Source organism: Argiope bruennichi, chromosome 2 (genome assembly GCF_947563725.1).
Source record: "Argiope bruennichi chromosome 2, qqArgBrue1.1, whole genome shotgun sequence".
Lineage (NCBI taxonomy): Eukaryota > Metazoa > Arthropoda > Arachnida > Araneae > Araneidae > Argiope > Argiope bruennichi.
Genome location: NC_079152.1, coordinates 89090841 through 89111709, shown reverse-complemented (window position 1 = coordinate 89111709; position 20869 = coordinate 89090841). Strand labels below are relative to the sequence as shown.

The 20869-nt window shown below is 27.7% G+C and overlaps 1 protein-coding gene across 2 annotated transcripts; it reads left to right on the top strand.

The window, feature by feature from the left end:
* The first annotated feature begins 2719 nt into the window (after positions 1-2719).
* LOC129961464 (uncharacterized) lies at positions 2720-19636 on the top strand. 2 transcript variants are annotated; one of them, XM_056074992.1, is made up of 5 exons: positions 2720-2994; positions 11293-11355; positions 15340-15512; positions 16633-16739; positions 18888-19636. In XM_056074992.1, the coding sequence occupies exons 3-5, from the start codon at positions 15359-15361 to the stop codon at positions 19512-19514; spliced, it is 888 nt and encodes a 295-aa protein (XP_055930967.1). In that variant the 5' UTR covers positions 2720-2994; positions 11293-11355; positions 15340-15358; the 3' UTR covers positions 19515-19636. The 2 variants fall into 2 exon arrangements, with proteins under 2 accessions (XP_055930967.1, XP_055930966.1); XM_056074991.1 differs by lacking the exon at positions 11293-11355 and having other exon boundaries at positions 2721-2994.
* The last annotated feature ends 1233 nt before the right edge of the window (positions 19637-20869 follow it).

The window sequence follows — 20869 nt, the reverse complement described above, 5'->3', positions numbered from 1 at the left end:
TGAAATATATTAATCAGTCTAACAATGTTAAAGCTGATTTGCATGCTGTAGAACAAGTGAGGGACAATGTTTCTGCTTCTAACAATGCATTTGTAAGTTCTTCAAACGGGGTTAGTTGCTTTAAATTGTAAAAAACGTGGAAGGAATTATAGGATGATGGAATGTCTTGCCTTTAATGAAGTCTGTAATTCAGCCCCTGTCCGAAAACATTTTAATGATGCAAAAGAAATAACTAAATGGTGTGATAGTTTAAAGAATACATCGGTAGCATCCTTTTACAATAAGGTCACCCTGTATCTTTCACCTCCAGAAGTCTACAAATTCTGCACAAATTGAGAAGAAATTGTTGGCAGTTATTTTTGCATTTGAAAAATATCACAATTTTGTAAATGGACATAAGATAGTAGACGAAAGTGACCATAAGCCTTTGACCTCAATTACAAAAATTCCAATTAGGAAAATTTCAACATGTCTTCAGAAAAAGCTATTAAAATTATTAAAATGCGAATTTACTACTAAGCACTTTCCAGGTAAAGATATATACCTTGCAGATTTGTCAAGAGTATTTTTTAAGGATTTTGTACATGATTATTCAGAAATGCTACATACTATGCTTTCATTTGCTAAATATTTGTAAATGAGGGCTTCTATGGTTAATCAATTTAAAAATGCACTTCAGGATTATGAGCACTTAGATATGCTTTCGAATTACTATAAGGAGGATTGATCAAAGAAGAAAGAAAAAAAACCTGCAAATTAAAGAGTTATGTAAAAACTACAAAAAAGATTTTTATTTTGTTGAATGTCTTTTAATTTTAAATAATTAATTAGTTTTCCCTAAAAAGTTAAGACCTGAAATGTTGTCATTAATATATAAATCTCATCTAGCCATAGAAAAATGCAAACGCAGAACGCAAGAGATAATGTATTAACCGGAAATGTCACAAGATATGGAAAAAAATTATTGCAGAATGTGCCATATGTGCTAAATTTCGAAAAACCCAGATGAGTGAACCATTGTTATCTTATAGCATTCTTAAAAGGCCTTTTCAGAAATCGGGAATAGACAAAGATTTTTGGAAATCAAAATTATCTTATTCTTATTGATAATTTTACAAGATGGACTGAAGTAGAAAGAGTTAACGATAAAACAATGGGGAAATAATGCAAGTACTTGATGTGATAATTGTCCGATTTGGGTTTCCAGAAATTATAGTTTGTAATAACAATCCCTTTAATAGTTATGAATTTAAGAAATTTGGGAAACAGTGGCATTTCTTCCATTAGCCCATATCATTCGAGAAGCAATGGAAGGGTAGAAAAAGCTGTTTGGATTAAAGGCACTGTTGCACATTAGAACAATAAAAGACCCACGATCTTGCTTTAGTACAGAAATAAGCCTTTTAAAGTATAGGTTTATTTTCTGCTCAACTCATGTTTAATCGCAGAATGAGGATTAAATTGCCTATAAGTGGTAAACTATTAAATGCTGAAATATTTATTCCAAAATTAAAGGAACGGCAAACTAAGTAAAAGTTCCATTTTGATAGGATAACAAAAGCTCTAATGCCATTCAAACCTGGAGTAAGGTTTTTCTACAAAACTTTCGAAAGGAACCTAACGCTGTAATCAAAAAATAATAATTAAAGATCATTTAGGGTTGTAATTGCTACAAATCATGCATATACCAGGAATAGGAAACATCTTATATCCTCAATGATTATCAGCAAGCCAAGTTTGGTTATTAATTCAAGTCTTGTATTTACAGTTGAAAATAGTGATCATGTGGAAGATTACGTATATAATGTAAATAAAAACAATCAGGTGAGTAATTATTCAAATAAACAACAAGGTTAACGAATTTGATATGGATTTATATGTAAACCTTTATGCTTAAATGATTTCTGTAACTGAACTGTATATAACATATGTAAAAGGGGGGGGTGTTACATATCGATTTATTCATTATAATTATATTATTAAGTTGTTAAAAGCAAGTAACTTATAGTTGAGCCGCACATGCCAACATTCTTGTACAAATTAATGTATATATTTTTCAAGATATAATTTTTTTTATATTTTTATGATAAACTGTTGTATTAATTTTGAACTGTAGTGTTCAGCAATTTTAGAGAATGATACAGAGATGCATGTAAATTGCAATGCCAAAGGAATGTAAATTATTTTCTGAAGAATGACACCTTTGTTGCTTTTACTTTTTCTATCTATCCACAGTTTTTTTTTCATAAAAAATGTTGTTCCAATTCGATTTAATATTTTATTATATTCGATAATCATGTTTCAGGGCGAAAATAACATTATTTGAAATTTTGTCACCGTAGCTGTATTGTAATGCTGAACTATCTTTTTCGCATCAGTTTTGAGAGGATATCGTATATAATATCTATATTTAAAACTTTATTTTGTTTCCTTGAACGATATGTTCAGTATTGATCATATATTTTACGTAACATTTTTAAACCTACCGTTATACATTGCATAAAATATTTTACTATTTTTTTAACTCACAATAAAAATTTATATGTTTTAATCTAACATAATATAATTTATATAAAGATAAAATTCGCTATTAAATCTTCAAGTACATGAAAGATTGATTTCATGTATAAAGTACAAGAAATGATTTTTTCAAATATAAAAATAAAGAAAATGGTATGAAATATTTGAACATGTTGCCCCTTTTACAGATTTAACTACCGCAACCAAAAGATATATGTAGGCATGAGTCAAACCATCAACGCAAAACCTTCAACTTTAAATCTAACATAATTCAGTTATGATGGATACCAACCAAGAAATAAATGTCATAAATTGGGCATGAATTTTTTCAAAATGTGATCTTTACTATATGCCTTGCTAACGATTTAGTTTTCGGTCTTCACCTTGCAGTTTGCAAACACACCATCCAGAGTTGGTCGGATTGAATCGTATGCGCAGGAGTAAAATATTCAGTAGCAACTAGATTTATTACAGGTAATTCATAAGATTTATTACGTATAGAATTATAATTATCTTAATTTAATGTAGAACCTGAAATTGATTTATGTATATAAAAAATTTATAATATTGAATCACGTTTTCTTTTGGTAAACTTGAACTCATTTTTCTGGAATGTATTTGGAATAAAAAAAATGGACTATTCTCAGAAATATATCACTATTTCAAGAACACTTTTTGCAGTTATCATAAAAATATGTACCATTTCACAGTTTTTATAGAGGAAATACAAATAGAAATTTCATTACAAAAATGATAAGAATGATTCATATGCCAAAAGAATTCTCATGAAATAATAAAAAATAAAAAAGATTTAGCATAAAATATAGTTTATGAGTCTTATTGAGTTTATGAATAAATCAAAGTTTAGAATCTCGTTTAAGAATGAAAAATGTTAGTTTAAATGAAATTTTAGAAAGTTGTTTCTCTTTAAGAATTTAAGCCGTTAATAAGACTATGCACATTATAAGATTATTATTAATCTTAACAACAATATTTGTACATATGATTTTAATAGAGTGAGTGTCATTATGTATTATGTTATTTGATCTGGGAGATTGACAAAAACTTTTACACAATTTGAATGCTTTAAATATTCCAGATTTTTAAAATAGTTTAAAAGAAATGTTTGTAATGCCGAATCAGCAAAAACTAAAAGTTAGAATTTTGCTACTTAGATGAAACTAAAATGTTATTAAAAAGAAACATGATAACTTTTTTAGTGGTTCACAATATTCAATTAAAAATTGAGGATTCTTTCATTATTATCGAAAAATTTTCTATTCTTAGAAGATTCCGTTTTTGATAAAGCTTGCTGTTTTTAACAAAAGATGTTTTAGATCTGCTATTAAGAATTGCATAAAAAAATACGCACTTGCTAATTTCCAGAAATAATTTAATTTTTGGGTCATTATTTGACATATTTTAAAAACTAATCATTCTGCAAAAATATTTATTCTATATCGATATGTGCTATGAAAAAGATAGCGTCGTCACCAACGATTTTGCAGATATTTTAACTCAATATAAATATAATAATGTCTAGACGGAAATTATAGGGCCAAACGTAATTTTTCTTGACGATCTGGAATATAATGCTGATATTACTTGCGAAAATACAATTTTGTAAATGTCGGAGATGATAATATAACTGCTTTTAATTTTAAAGAGGAGGCAAATTTTTGATTTACTTATCAGCTAATTCCATTTAACCTTTTTTTTTTTTTTTTTTTTTTTTGAAAAAAAAGTGCTTTTTTTATGTTTGAAAAGGACTTAAAATTATTCCTGTTTATCAAATGATTGTAAAAATCCTCGACCTGCTGAAAATTTGTTCCACGTCTAAAATATTTGAAATTATAATGCCTGGAAAGCTTTCTTATTGGAATAAAACTTAATTGCCGAAAAAGGAATTTTTTTCCAACACGTTCAACGACTTTTAATTTGTCAGCTTAATAAATGAGATTATTTTTTCATTTGAAAATGGACATCACCTTGATGTTATTTGTTATATTTTTTCTAAAACTTTTGATTCAATTTCTGGAAGTATTCCTTGAAAAGTTTAATAATATTGGTTTCATATTATTTTTATTGGTTGGTTTTATTTTTATTTAGGTAAGCAGACTATTATATATATTTTAATAATTAGTAAATGCTTTAGTAGTCCTAATAGCTTGAGGAATCTTTAATAAATAATTGATGTATACTTGAGGATCTTAAAGTTTCGAAAAAATCACCAACGTTTATCGTTATACAGAAGTACGCTGACTAAGTTTTTGAGTTCTAATACTAAGAAATTGACTTGAATTGGCCGATTAATCAAACTGAAACCAGTTAAAATTTCACAGAAAAGGACAACATTTTTAGAATTTAAATGAAAAATTCAAGCATTTATCGTTTTTCAAACACATGAATTTGTATTTAAATTATCAAAGAACATCACTCTCGATAATTCGGTACAGTGAGTAATTTTATGTGATCTTCTTTCATTAGAATATACCACTGTGCGACTCAATGCCGATTTCACAATTGTTTATGGAATGATCATGAACTCAGCATGAAAATGTGGCTAAAATTCAAATTACACCGACATCCTTCCCAATTAATTTGGGTTAAATAATTTTATTTCGGATTTTAAGTATCAAATAAATCTATTATATCTATTTAGAATTAAAATGTATTTAATTCATTTTTTAAATCAAATTTTAGCTTCATGGATCTTGAGAGAAAACTTAATATAATGAAACAGTCTTTATCTATTTGACCATTCATGTTTTTTGTAGACTCTGATTAGTTTAAAGAATCATATAATTGTCTGGACTTGTCATGAAAAATTTAAAATTACAAATTCAAGCATGATTTTATTTTGTAAAACTAAAGAAATTGTTTCTTTTGACATGATTTCTGTAATTGGAGAGGGCATTGTTTATATGTTTCCCCATTTTTTATTTCAATGTAAAATAGCATTAAAATTCTTAAGGACATTTTTTTTTACTTCGGATTTTCGATTCTTATCTTGACTATTATCCTGTAACCCAACTCCCATATTTATTTATTTTATCCCTTATCCTATCTGACAACATGTTTTCTAAATGACATAATATGTTTCAGTCGATTACAAGACGGCTTACAATTGCGTTGAAGTGTATATTCTCCAAATTTCATAGCTATACATCAAACAGTCTAACGCACTAACCTACACGTACACGAGTGCAGGCACGCATTTAAATTTATTATTAGTAAGCAAGTAATTTAATTATTTTTCTTTCGTTTTCATACGGACGAAAGTTTTAGAATTAGTTGACACGAGCCAATTGTTCAACCCGCCCATTTCTAAGATCATTCGAGTTCAGTTACCTCAGAATAGGCGAACCTCTCTTGCAAAGACAGAAAAATTTCCCTACCCTTCTGATCAAAAATCGAAATAATAACCCGGAAGGTTGATATAAAAAAGGGACCCTGCTGAACTGATGGTTATTAAGCAAAAAAATGCTCAGGGCCAGCTATCTGGGGGTGCGGTGGATGCTATGCACCGTGGCCCCAACATGATCAAGCAGTAAAATATGAAGTTTACAACTATATTACAGTTTATTGCAAGTGTGCAACATAAGGTAAGTAGAAGTACGGTCATTTTACTCGCCGGCTCAGTCAGATTGCATGTAGTATTTTGAAAATTCATGTTATAAAATATTTAATATTGTTAAATTTAATTATGTATATGCCAAGAAAATATCCCTCTGGGTACCAAAAAAAAAAAAAAATTAACAGGAAAGAAAAAAGAAGTAAAGCTAAATTTCAAAAAATCATGAGTAGGTTTGTCACATTGTCTTTGAAGTAATTCTGGTAATGAAGTTTCTTTGACTTTAAAAGTTACAATTCAAGGTTCAACTGAAAAAATTACACAATCTTACAATAAAAATGTGGAAACTGTGAAGTTCGCTGAAGAACACAATGTTTATATGAATATGATCGAATCGACGAAGAAAATAACGACAAAAATGACAATAACAAATATGGTCAAGTGAATATAAGTGAACCAGGTTTATGACAAATATTATAACCGATAAGTTTAGAAAGTTTTGGGATAAAATCGGATCTGTACAACACAAATCAGTTCTTACTAAAAATATTCCCAATACGTATGCTTTAAAAATGCCAAAAGGTGAACCAACTTCGTAAATGGTTAATTTATTTAAAAACACAAGACTTTATATATTGTTTTTGCTGTATACTATTTTTCAAAAGAAGGTGAAATGAATTATCTACACGATTTATAGGTGGCTAGAATAACTTGAGAAAGCTTGTAATTCAAGAACATGAAAGTTTTATATTGTCACTTTAATTCGTTTATTACTCGGAAAGAATTTCTAAAGCTACTAAATTTATGTTCGACTATTGATAAAACAAATCAAGTTACAATAAATAAGGACACGAAATGACTTAAATTACTATTTCAAGAAACTTTAGATGGGATTCTATTGTTAGCTTGTGATAATCTTCCACTTCGAGGAAACTCTGAAATAACAGAAACGCCTAATGATGGAAAAATGTAAAATTTAATCGAATTATTAAGTAAATACTACTCTATGCTAATGGATAGCATATACAGAGTAAAGAATTTGAGAAACAGAATTGTACATCATTTAACAAATAGATCACAAGAACAAATCGTTTCTGCATTAGGAAATGAAGTTATTAACGAAATTAAAGACAGTATGAAAGTACTATAGTATCCATATATTTTAAAGGAACAAACATCAGTCATTACTAAGTATACAAATTTTAAAGAGAAAAGATTAACTATAAATGAATGATTTAGAGGGTTTATTGAAACAACTGATGTAACTGGAGAAAGATTAGCAAAAGCTCTAATTAAGAGAGTTTAAGTTAAATATTGTAGAGGACCGGTACACGGCTATGGTAGCAATACGGAATGAAAAAAAATATAGATGTGCAATCCAGAATAATTTTTCTAAAACCTCATGCAATTTATGAGCCATGAACCATTTATTAATTTGTGACATCGCTTCCAGCAGAATATATTTCAGTTTTTTTTCGATATTGCAAAGTTTTTATCGTTTATTTTCTGTATTTAAAATATGTACAATTTTACAAAAAACCATTTAAATAGTTATATATAGTTTAAATAGTTATATATAGTTTAAATAGTTATATATAGTTATAATAGTTAAATATAAACCAAATAAATAATATTTAACCATTATGCAACGACACTCGTTGGGGAGACAAAATAGATTCAGTTAAATCAGTGTACACACAGTTTGAACAAACTTGTAATAAATCCCCTAGAAGAATTTTAGATGCAAATAACTATAATACAGGGTATCCAAAACTATAAGTCTTTTGGATTCAATACAAGAAATGCCATTCATCTTATGTTTAATAATAAGAGTTGCAATATTATCAGAAATTAACACTATCAATAAACTATTTGAAACAAAAACAATCGTTTTTAATTGATTTAATTTAATTTAGTGAATATAATTAAAACTTAAATCCAAAATTTAACGTATATTTCGATAAAGCAGAAGTAATAGCACATAATTTGAATATTTCAGAACGTTTTCCTGAAAAACGAATTCGAAAAAGATAAAAAATATTTTCCGAAAAACCAGAAGAGGAAATTATAGAAACTGCGAGAGAGGAATTTAGATGTGATTTTTTAACACTGTAATTGATACTGATATTTACAGACACAAAATAGATTAAAAAATACTTCAAATTAATCACTGATAAAAAAACTAAAAAAACAGAAATTAGAAAAATTTTCCAAAAACTTTGTAAAGTCTTATATCAACGATATAAATAAAAAACCTAATCCAGGAAATAGTTTAACTACGGATTTGATTTCGAATAAAAGGGATGTAAATAACGCACAACACGTATTGTAATACATACTAAATCATAATTATAATGAATTATTTTTAAATATATTTATCATGTTAAAATTTTAATTTACGTTGCCTATTTCTATAGAGAGTGCTGAGCGCGCTTTCAGTAAATTAAAATTAACAAAGAATTGTCTTCGGCTATGTATGTGTACAGAACGCTTAAATGCAACGCTTAAACACCGAAAACATTTGTAATTTTTTTTTGAAGTAATTAACAGCAAAAATGAAATTACGCCATAAATAAACCGTGCAATACTAATATATGATTTTTTTTGCTATACCAAAAATTTAGCCCCCTAAATGGTTTCTTGCACCCAGACTCCTTTATAGAGAAGCCCTTTTCGAAGAAGGTCGAATATCTTTTCAGAATTCTCAAAAAGTTCCCTTTTCTCACAAATCCATCTAAATGAACGTTTCTAACAAAACACGTATTACAAATATTCAATCAATCAAACTTAACGAAAGAAATTTCGTAGTGAAATGCAAGCATCTCGGGAGCTTGTTGAAGTTTCGTTGAATGAGCATTAGGGTCTATTAGAAAGAAATTAATATTTTCTTAATGAAAAAGCTTAATTTCCATGTTTCAAATCCATTGTCTGAATTTATTGAAGAAAGATATGTTCAGAATGAAAATAGTTTTGATTTGTTATATTTAATATACTTATTATTTATGTTTATGATTTAGAGCTTCAATCAATATTTCATGGTATTGATCTTAAATATTTTTGATTTTATTGTAACGGTCCAGTAGCAGATGTATTTTAATTAAATAAACAAGGACTACACTTTTATGTATGTTATTTTCGTAAAGATGAATGTATGTGTGTGTATGTTAGCACTTTACAATATGTTGATTTACAGCAACCAAATTTGTAACATACATATATACCATGAAGGGAGGGTGTTAATGCATACCTTGAAGTGACTGTTTTAATTTCAGTTATAAATTTTATTAATTAAAAATAAAGCGAATTTTTGGCTTTCTGATGGTAATTTGCAGAAATATTACAGTAGAGTAAAGGTATTTACAATATCTTAAGATTAAAAAAACTATCTATTCAAAGATGCCTATTTAATAGTCTCAAAATTGAGTATAAAATTTCAATATTGCATTTCAGCACTTAATTTTTCTAATTTCTAACAATCCTTTCATTGCATGAATTTCTCCCTTATTGAAAGAAGGATAGTTTTCAAATTTGTGTAGTCGAAAAGACGATAAAAATTTGGATTAAAATGATGAAAAATTTAGAGGCTACATAAACTGCACTTTTAAGTTTTTAATATAGCTATGAGGTCATGAACTGGTCTCCACTGAAAAGGTTTATTACGAAATAAATAGAACATTTGAAAGACAATTATCATAACACATCTTTCTACATCTGATAAGACATGAAGATATACTCAAATGGTTTAAATGAAATTAAATATAATCACTAATAAGAAATTAAATATTTAAATAAATTAAATATAATTATCCTCATTTAAAATATCGGTCGCAAAAGGCGACTAGTAATTAACCCTCTCATTCCTAAAATTATTCGAATAATAGACCCCTCCCCAAGTCTCTCTTTCAGAGGCATAAAAAATTCTATATCCTCTCAAAAACAGCAAAGAGACACCATGGATTTGCTATTTGAAAGAGGACTCCACCTAGTTGATGGTTAAGCTAATGTATGCTGGATCCTTTTTAAGAATTTCAGAAAATTTCCCTTTCCATGAAACCCACCTAAGCGAGCGTTTCTAATCAACAAAGTTTGCATCATGAGTATTTAATCAATCTCATCTCAGAAATTGAGGGAAAAATTCCACATTAATAATACACGGGCATTTTAGGCGTTCTCTATGGTTTCTTTGCATGGGCATTTGGGGTCTTTCAGTACTGTTAGATTTTAAGACGCTTCAATAATAGATATTTTTTGACTATCATACAAAATTTTCTCGATTTTATTTTTCCAAAACAAAATTTTCTTCCCCTTATAATAATTGAATAGCAGTTATTGTTTTAATAATAATTGTAAATGTAACTGAAAATTATAAATACAATAGAAAAGAAGTATTATAAAAATGATTCCTGGTAAATAATGTGATAAATATTACTGAAAACTATCTTATGTTTTAAATGTTTTGTCAATTCAAAAAATATATATATAGAAAATTTGTTTCTCATTTAGTTGTATTATATTTGACTATGCAAGAATATATTCGCAATACATAAAGAGATTTTCCTTGCATAAGAGGATCAGACGCGTTTACATTGGTCCAGGTATTCCTTTAGCGAAGTTTAATAATTAATCATGTTTAAACTATCATTATTCATTAATTCTGTAAAAGAAAATAAATAGTTATACTCTGCAGACTTGATACATTTTGTATAAAATGCTTGACCTTATATATAAAAGGCATAAGTTTAATTTAAAAAATAATAATAATGTTTATATTGCTAATAAAAATACTAATAAGGGAAAATAAAAATTTTTAATGTTGTTGTTGTTTCTGACTCCAGATGGTATAGCTGCCATATATCACCTCCATCAAATCAAAGATCTCTAAAAAGTCCAAAAACAATAGCGGATCCCTTAAAATCTCAAAAATCGTAAAATTTAAACATTTAAGAACATGATTGGGAGAGGCTTGATCTTCCTTGCACCAAGGACATTCAGCAAATATCCTTCATCCGTGTTGGAAGGTGAAGGATTTGATGTGTCCACTCAAAAAACGAGAGAGAGACGATTGCTGTTTTCTAGAGATATTATATATTTACTATATTATATATAGAGATATATATACTAAAATTATATATTTACTTTCCTTGGATTATTCTCTTCACATATATATTTATTGAATTTTTTCTGTTGTTGACTCGCAGACTTCAACATCTTTACGAACTTCGTTCGATTTCATCAAATTTCCTTTGCGTTTTATTAATTTAGTAAGTATTTTGAATTGATTTTTGCTTTTCTATTTACCTTGTTTTAGCTTTTGAATTATGTTTCTCTATAATTAATTAATTTTTATTGTGCCATTTTTCGTGTTTATGGATAAAATATATTATTTCTAGTGACAAATTTTTCTTAGAGATATTTTGCTATGACATCTTATCTCTTTTTGAAACCATTGTAAGGATCTCTTTTTGATAACCAAGATAAATAGATCTCATTCTGGATCTCTTTTGAAAATCAGGTATTTATAATATAAAATTATTATAATTGATGACCTCTATCTGAAAAATGGTAATGTTTCTACAGATAATTTTGAGTGTAAGGCTTTCAGAAAGAAAAAAAAAATTCTTTTATCTACATTTTTAAATGTTTATTTAAATTTAATTACATCTGTTCTGTGGCAGTAGAAATTCATTTTTAGCTGTCAATTTCAACCACGTCTTTATTTCGCTAATTGGATGGCTTTATAAATAATTTCAAATTTTCATTTGGAGAAGAACTTTAAAGCCAAAATGTGAGGCCATGTCTCAGATAAATCCAGAGGGCATATGTTAACTGGTTTCATAGCTATTAATAATTTAAATATATCCGACACTATAAAGCATGGACAGAATTTTATGCCTTTCATATATGTAGAGTTCCTTTATTTAACATTACTAATTACACCAATTTAATTACTCAAAAAAATGGGGAATCTCGAATATAGAGACCTACGGATACATATTAACGGATAAAAACCTACGGATACAGACCATAAAATGATACATATGAACTTAGAATTTGGGAACTTCCCGATTTGTGATCAATTATAATTCCAAGTATAGATTAAATATATATTTTAAAAATACAATGAATATTTTAATAATTTATTTATTTTATTAAGATTACCAATGTTTTTTTAACATTAGCAATCAATCAATCTTTTGTGATTTTTGAGTATTCAAAATTAGTTATTTAAACTTTGGAGAAAGTATCCAAAGAGCTAGTTAAAAATTTCAATTATTAGAATGAGGATATAAGATATTGGGTAACAAAGAATACACTTAAACATCATACATTCTATAACATAAAAACTATTATCCGGTAGAATCGATCCAACATGTGACCATTGATTGAATTATGAATTATTATTATTATATGAATGTTTTAACTTTCTCATTTCTTAGATTATTCTTCAGGTACCTCACAATATTGGAACACATGTGTCTTTTTCAAAGATAAGAAAAAAAAAATTCTGTGCCTTCAAAAACAAAAAGGAAACACATTCACTTTAAGTATTGATAAATAAACAAAGACTTCGTTTATCAAGATTAAGTTATTATGCAAATCTATGCTCGAATATACTTAGAGAGCTATCAGAAAATCTCCAAAAACATATTTGTGCGATCATCTCTAATGAATAAAACCAAAGCCACAAGTACTCAATAAATCATATTTTACAAAAGGGAGATGAAATTCTCAGTGATAATAGGATGTCTAGGGTGCCCGCTGCAGTTTCTTTGTGCATGGTTCTGGGCTTTTTTGTATTGATAGATTTGAAAACTAAAAATAAGAAAATAATAAATATGGATAACTTTTTAAAAATAAATGGTTTTATTAATCCATTAAAATTATTTTTAAAAAAAATCTAGAAAGAAGCCACATTGCTGATTCGTGAAGTGCAAAAAAAATGAGAGTAACATAAACTTATAACGTAAAACATAATAAAAAATATTGATTCATTCATTCTATGAAAATTTAAATATGTTATAATGTGAATGCAGTTTTAATTTACTTAAAGTATTTCTTTTCTCGATTTATGTTTCTGTAACTTCTGTTTTAACCTCCAGAATTTTGATAATTTTTTTCTTTTTCATTGTATTGATAAAAGCTGCTTTTGAATTTTCTTTATTTAATTGCTTTAGATCTCGAAAAATTGTTAAGACAGGATTACCACTCAATTTTATTCTGTTTCTCAGAAATACTATCTTTCTAATCAATCGGAGGCAAATGCAAGGCAGAATATTACCCCATTTTATAAATTTCAACTTTACTAAACAGAATATACCTAATGCATGCAATTTGCAGATGCACCTTCAATCAATGGCAGAGCATGTTACTTATTATTCAATAATAAATTTAAAAACAGCTATCAATAATATCTTAATGTTTAAGAAAACGCAAGAATTTCAAAATGTTTCATTTGCCATCCAACAAAATAATAAAGTCAGTGTGGGAGATTAGGAATTGGGAGTATTGACAAAAGTTTGCAACGGTGAAGCCTTAAAGAGATAGAAAATACACTACTGTCTTAAGGTACTCCAAAATAAGACACTTTCTTGCATTTTTTCGCTAAAACATTTGCTTATTTCAATTGCAACTCTATACAAACTTTTCTAAATGCCATTATTTATTAATTATCTGCAAAGCAAGTTGCGTATAACTTATGTGCAAATTGTAATTCAAGTGCCTTACATCGGCTATGTGCAAGGTATACACTGTTTTGATCTGTGGAAAATAATGGTTAGATTTTCTCTTGACAAACACTGTAGAGTTCTCATCAGTAGTTCATGAGTAGAGTTCACCATGGCGTAATTGGAAGGCTTTTAATGTAATAAAATCCTACATTTTTCTTGCCTTTTGAATAATTTATATTATCATAGGAAACAATATTAAATTTAAGAACTCTTTAGCGTCCTTTTCCTGCAATAATATTTATTATTTTGCATCAAATTAACAACTGATATTTTTAAAGAATCCATTGTTTTACTTATATAATATCTTTCACTGAGAATGCCGGCTTTTAAATATGTTTTGGTGCTAATTGGTGTCAAATGTAGAACAAAACATGAAAACTGATCTAAAGGAAAAGAAATGAAATACTGAATGAGTAATATAAATATTATTATGAAACTTTTCAATAAGAAATGGCGACAATTGAGATGAGAAATGTAACAGCTTTCATTTTCCATTTTAGATTTTTCAACTAATATGTATATTTCAATAGATTACGTTGTAAGTACTAGAATGAATGGCTATTATTCGTTCGTCTGAGAGACTGCTGAAGTTAGCAGTGATCAGCTGAATGAGATAGATTTGAAGAACGCCATTTGTTTTAATAAAACTTGTGATTCTTAAAGTTGCTTTAAAAATTTGCTGGAAGAAGATAAAAGATATATTAGCAGATCCTATTGCTAAGTAGATATTTTCACTTCATATTTCAGTTGAATTGGTGTAAATATTTAGAAAATATTATTTAAATTAGTGACTGAATGTTGGAAATAGGAGTGCTCCTTATTCATTTTAAAATAAGTTTTTAGAACTTTTTAGATATATTTTTTCGTATGTCAAATTATTCAGAAAATTATATTTAAAGAAGTTCATTTTCCGCTTTTCTCCATAAGATGGGGAGAGAGTGATTATAAATGTTTCCAAATTGAGGTTATTAACGAATTATGATAGTTTATATACGATATTCCCTAAAATATAACATTTTTTATGAAAATCAGCAAAATAATAGTTAGTAGAGGAATGATGGAACCTAAGGTAAAAAACCATCTAAGAAAATAAGCACATAATTACAAATTTATTCTCATTAAATCATTCCGTTACTCTGACTATAATTCAAAACACATCTATCCAATTTCTCCATCTTTTCTTAGGTAATTGGAAACATACCGGGATAATTATGAACATTCTGTAACTAAGAATGATTCATTAATTAATTAATTTGGGACGAAGGTTTTATTTAATGAACCTTCCAGAACACGATTATGTATTCATATAAATTACAACCCCTTTTCTTCTCATCAAATCATGTTAAATGAATTAAATAAGACTGCCTGCAAAATTCGTTCCAAATTACCCTAACTAACCTTAGATAATATTTACTAGATGATTCATTTACTTTAAAAATTTCCAAGATATTCATCTTTAATTTTCACCTTTTTAAAAAAAATTTCATTGGTTTTTTTGTCTAAATTATTCTTTTTTAGAGAAAAATAGGAAGTCATAATGATCCATTATAAAGTACGCCCTTTACGTCTAGAAGACATTCCTGATGCAATTGAAGTAGCTCTTTGCAGCACATATCAGTATTCTAAGGAAAGTTTAGAGTCATGGATGAAGCATGACCCAGAAGGAATAATAGTTGCAGTTTTAGATTCAGGTAAAATATACCACAAATGTTTCAAATTTACTCGTTTCATAAAAAATTTATTTATCTCTTAATTTTTTGATAATTATGGTTATTGATTTCTACTACAAAGGTTCACTAAATCTTAATACATGTTTTAATGTAATTTTAAAATTCATTTGATTAGAAAAAAATCAACAAGCACAACCTGGAACTTAGAGCATTTAAAATATAAGAAATATATAGCCTAACAACGTCATATTATTATATATTTAACTATTCTATATTTTTGCAAAGCTGGTTACATTGAATTCGATAATTGATTTCTTAGCTGCTCCATTTAAAGAAAATAAATCTTTATTACATCACTTTAGCATGTATAAAAGTCAGAAATGTTTATAAAACGAATTAATGTCAACTTAAAATTAATAATTGAACTCAAATAATTTGTCCTAGTATAGTTTTGAAATTTTTCGTACACTTTTCTGAAGGAAAGAGAGAGAGAAAGAGATGAAGTCATAGCCTAATGTAAGGCAGTTTGTTTTTGGATATGAATTGACATGAAATTTTATGTTTGTCATATAACAGAATCTATTCCTATTATTAAACAAAAGATAACACCTTCTAAAATTATGTTTAAGTTCACCAAAGTATTAAAAATTTATTTAAAATTATGATATTTAAAAAAACTATGAAAAATAAATGATTGTATGATTTTTAAAAAATTTATATTTGAATTTTTTGTTGTTGATTATTTATTTAACATTCTTAAAGAACTACAAATTAACAGATAAAAAATTATACACAGTTGTATAATTAATATCATACATAAGTTTATTATGATGATATTTGTTATTTATTAAACAAGTTTTGCTTGTAAATCTCTAGGTAAATTAATTGGAATACGTGATACAGCCATCCACAATAATGAAGTAGCGTTATTTAAGTACTTAAAACTAGAGTATTTAAAAAAAAATCTCTGAAAAATTAAATGGTTGTTTGATTTTTAAAAGTTTATATATGAACTTTTTTTTGTTGATTATTTATTTAAAATACTACGAATTGTACAGATTTATATAATTAATATCATTACAAATGTTTATTTTAAAGGTATTTATTATTTATACAACGATTTTTCATTGTAAATCTATAGGTAAAGTTATTGGAATATGTGCAACAGTCATCCATAATAATGATGTAGCTTTCGGGGGAGCATTTTGTGTTTTGGAAGAATACCGACTCTTCGACGTAGGGAATGAAGTAAGATATTCATATATATATGTGTGTAAGAAATAAATAAAATGCACAAATTATCGATTATCTGTGGTATTCTGTGGCCATATAATTCTTCTTAAACTTCAATCACAAATTAAAAAAAAAATTAGTTTTATAAGGGGGAAAAACATTTTTTTTAAAAAGAAATAAAATAGCAAATTTGTATGTGCAAAAATAGGCTACTTATTTATCTCAGTTGAAAACATAAATCTCCTGAGGTAAACTGAAAAAATATATATATCCCGAATTTTATTGAGAATGTATGCTTTGATACTTATCTGATACTTTTCTACTTATCTGAGATTGCTGAGTCACCCAGTTCTACGCATAATCGAAGCGTGTCTTCTCGCATAGGTTTTTTTATGTACATTTTGGCAATTTTAGAGTGAATGAAGTTATTTTTAAGTAAAACGTTTTGAATAATTAGTTTGATTTCCTATTAAAAACGTATCAACTTATCAAACGTATCACTCTTTAGGAAAATTTAAAAATTCATATACCCAAGCAGGTCATATTCTCTAATTTTACTACAATTCTAAACAACTCAGTATATCCCTGTAAATTATTCTTACTTTTAAAAAAATAGTACAACTATTATAAGAAAAAAAAATTGCAATTTGCAACTAATTTGATATCCCGAGTTTGATAAATCTCCAGATTTCAGATCTTTCTTAAACCCAAAAACACATTTTGCACATTACGACTGTCTGTTTATGAATATGATGAATCAAAAGCACTTTGAGCTAGATGGATGAAAATTACTTTATTTTTAGCACTAAATATGAAAATTTCTGCTGATTTTAAGCAAAAGCCATTCAGCGGTAATTCCGAATACAAGTAAACACATTAACTATGGAACGTAAAGAAATGAATATATACAACATTGTACACAGATTTAACCTTTATAATATTAATCTGTATCAAATTTTGAAATAACAAAAAAAAAAAATTTAGGAGTGTAATTTTCCGTGCTTTCAAACACCGTAATTAAAAAAAAATGTAATAAATTAGGTATGCGAAACCGGATTTTAAGCTCTAATATGTAGATACAAATCAAATTTTTTGTCAATTCAATCTGTCAAAATTTTGACTGTCTGTCAAAATCACTTTGTACAATATCATGAATAAAGGTATGACAATTCAAAAGCGAATTCAAATTATTATTCAAATTTCAAATTATTTGAATGAATGAAAAAAATTAGTATGTGATCTTATGATTGTAACTATAGTTTTAGGTCGCATTTTGATTTCAGTCGTCCAAAACGAGGAATCCAAATTACATATTTTATTTTCTTGTACTTGTGTTTTGATTACATGTCAGCGACTAATCGCCAAAAAATTCGTCCATGATTGCGCTCTAGACTCATACAGTAGTCGTTTTTTCTAAACTTTTGTTCTCCAATGGCACGCAGATCAGACACAAATGTCGGTTTTATTTATTTTAATATGAAGCCCACGACTCACCTGCGTTAAGAATAAAACCCTGTTCCCGCGGCTTTCACGGCGGTCCCCAAGATCCCCAAATTTTATTCGAGGGGATAACACCTTTGCCAGGGAGTAGACGAAAAACTTCGGGGAGGTTTCACATATACCACTTCCACTGGTATGTGTTAAAGTTTAAATTAACCCCTTACGTTCCGATGATAAATTGCGAGATTCGGTCTCCAGTGCCACGTAGAATGTTGTTATAGTGTGGAACGTATGTAGTTGCGAGACGTATATATACGCCAGGGGCAGTTAACACATTGGCTAAGGGAGACGTATATATACGCCCGCGGCAGGCAAGGGGTTAATACTAAAAAGGCGGCATAAGCAGCGGTTATTGATTTCAAGAACTTATTTATTCTCGTTTTGCTTTTTCCTTCCCAACAAATAGTTCTAAAAGTCTATGAACCTGGTGCTAGTTATTTGAAAGTGGAAAGAGTCCTAATCAAAAGAAAACTTGAAAACAAAATATCTTGTTTAGATATTTTCATAAATTATAATACATTTATATTTTTGCCATAAAAAATCTAAACAATTTATATACAAAAAAGAATGAACTTGCTTATTATTATTAAAGCTGTCTCGAGGACAATAAAAGTTGTTTTTTATGAATTTAAATATATTTCTAATACACTGTTTCTTTTTCAGCTTTTGACCCGAAGTCTGAAACATGTAGAGGATAAAAACTTGGGTCTTAATTGCACAACTGATAAATTACTAATTTACAAGAATAGAGGATTTAATATTTTCGAGGAATCCTGGTCAATACTGGAGTATGAGTACCTTGGTCCTCTTAATACCGACGTATTATCAGACATCCTTCCAGCAGGAGTTGAACTAAAAGCATTTCAAGACTCATACCTTGAAGCTATATATGCATATGATCGTATGCTAGTAGGCTACGACAGAAGGGAAATAGTGAAAGCAAACTGCAAGGAACCGAGCACAAAGACTTTGATTGCTTTCAAAAGAGGCATTTGTGTTGGCTACGGTTGCGTAAAAATTAATATCTTCTACGCTGCTCGTGTGGGCCCACTGTATTGCAACGATCAGAATGTCGGGGAAGTGATGTTCAAGAGACTTCTTGAACAGACGCCAAGCGCAAAGGGATTGGCGATGTGCACCATGAGCAATAATCTGATTGCGAATGGATGCGCGAAAAGAATGGGGATACCAATACACCAGAATTTGCTTAGACTTTATACTAAAGAAAAAATGTTTGTGAATACAAGTAAAATATTTGTACAATTTGACGTGGATTTTTCACCATTTTGATAAATTAAATTGTAAGCCAATTTAGAACGAGAAAATGCATGTAAGCATAAGAAAAATATTTGCTTATTCTGAAATGGGTTGCAAAACTTTGTATTAAATAAAACTGAATATTTTCTATGAAATAGTGCCTGATATCTTATTTTGATTTAAATTTTCATGAAATGAATTTAATTATATGTTCTATAGAGATTTTAAAGCAACTCTAGGAATCGTAACATCATCACTTTTAGTGGATGTATATTAATTGTAAATAGTGGATGCATATTTATAGTCCGTTACGCATTATGTACTATCATTTTTTTATCAAATATTATATGCAGTATCCTTTTGTAAATCACCCGTGAAATTCTTAAGATTAAACTGTCCCATTTTTCATTGTGTAAATTGATACAGAATATTTTATCTTTCTTCAATATCATATATGGAATATGTTTATTATTACATTTAGCATTTTATCTTTCAAATCGTAAATAAGTTGCAAAGTTATTGCTGTCTTGTTTATAGAAAACATTGAATACATCTTTTTTTGTATATTCTCACAAGCACGTGCATGATATATAAATACGCTTTCGAAAAAAATTTATATGGGCATTAAGATAAATTATATAATCCATTGAAAAACGTATTTTATTAAAGAAACTTCATTATTATGGAAAAAAAGTATTATTTTATTGTTAAACTTATTTTATTAAAGGAATAAATTGCATTTATACTCATTTGTTCATTATTTTAAAGAAATAATTTAGGGCAACATAACCAATTTTTGATACGGAAGAGATTTGCATACATAAAAGACAGTATTATTTCTAGAAAAATATTATTACATTTTTTTAAAAAAAAGATTTTTTTTTTAAATTATAATTTATTTTTGTATTTTATTTCGTTCTTGCAGAGAGGAAAATAAAATATGATATTAGACAATTTTCTTATTCAGAATGAAAATCTATTTTATGCAAGTAAAATCTTTGACTTATTTTTGAGTGTTTTAAGAAATTTGAAATTGCACATTCAAGTTAGCAAGCTGATAAAACAAATTCACAGTTTGCGAATTTATGACACAATTAAGAAAGTAAAGTTTGCTAGCGAAATGAAAATAAAAAAAAAGCACGCAGCATTCAAAGGCTCATATAAACGGTCTTATTTTACTTTTATATGGTCCATTTCATGAATAAATTTAGAATGAAAGCAATTTTTATAGCCAAATGTGACATTGAATAAGCAGGAAAAATTGCTTTATTGGAATAGATAAAGCATAATTGTTTTTTAAATAAAAAAATGCATACGTTACATACTTTTACGTCTTATATAAAGGAAATAGCAATAAAAACATAGATAAATCTTTTAAATAATATAAT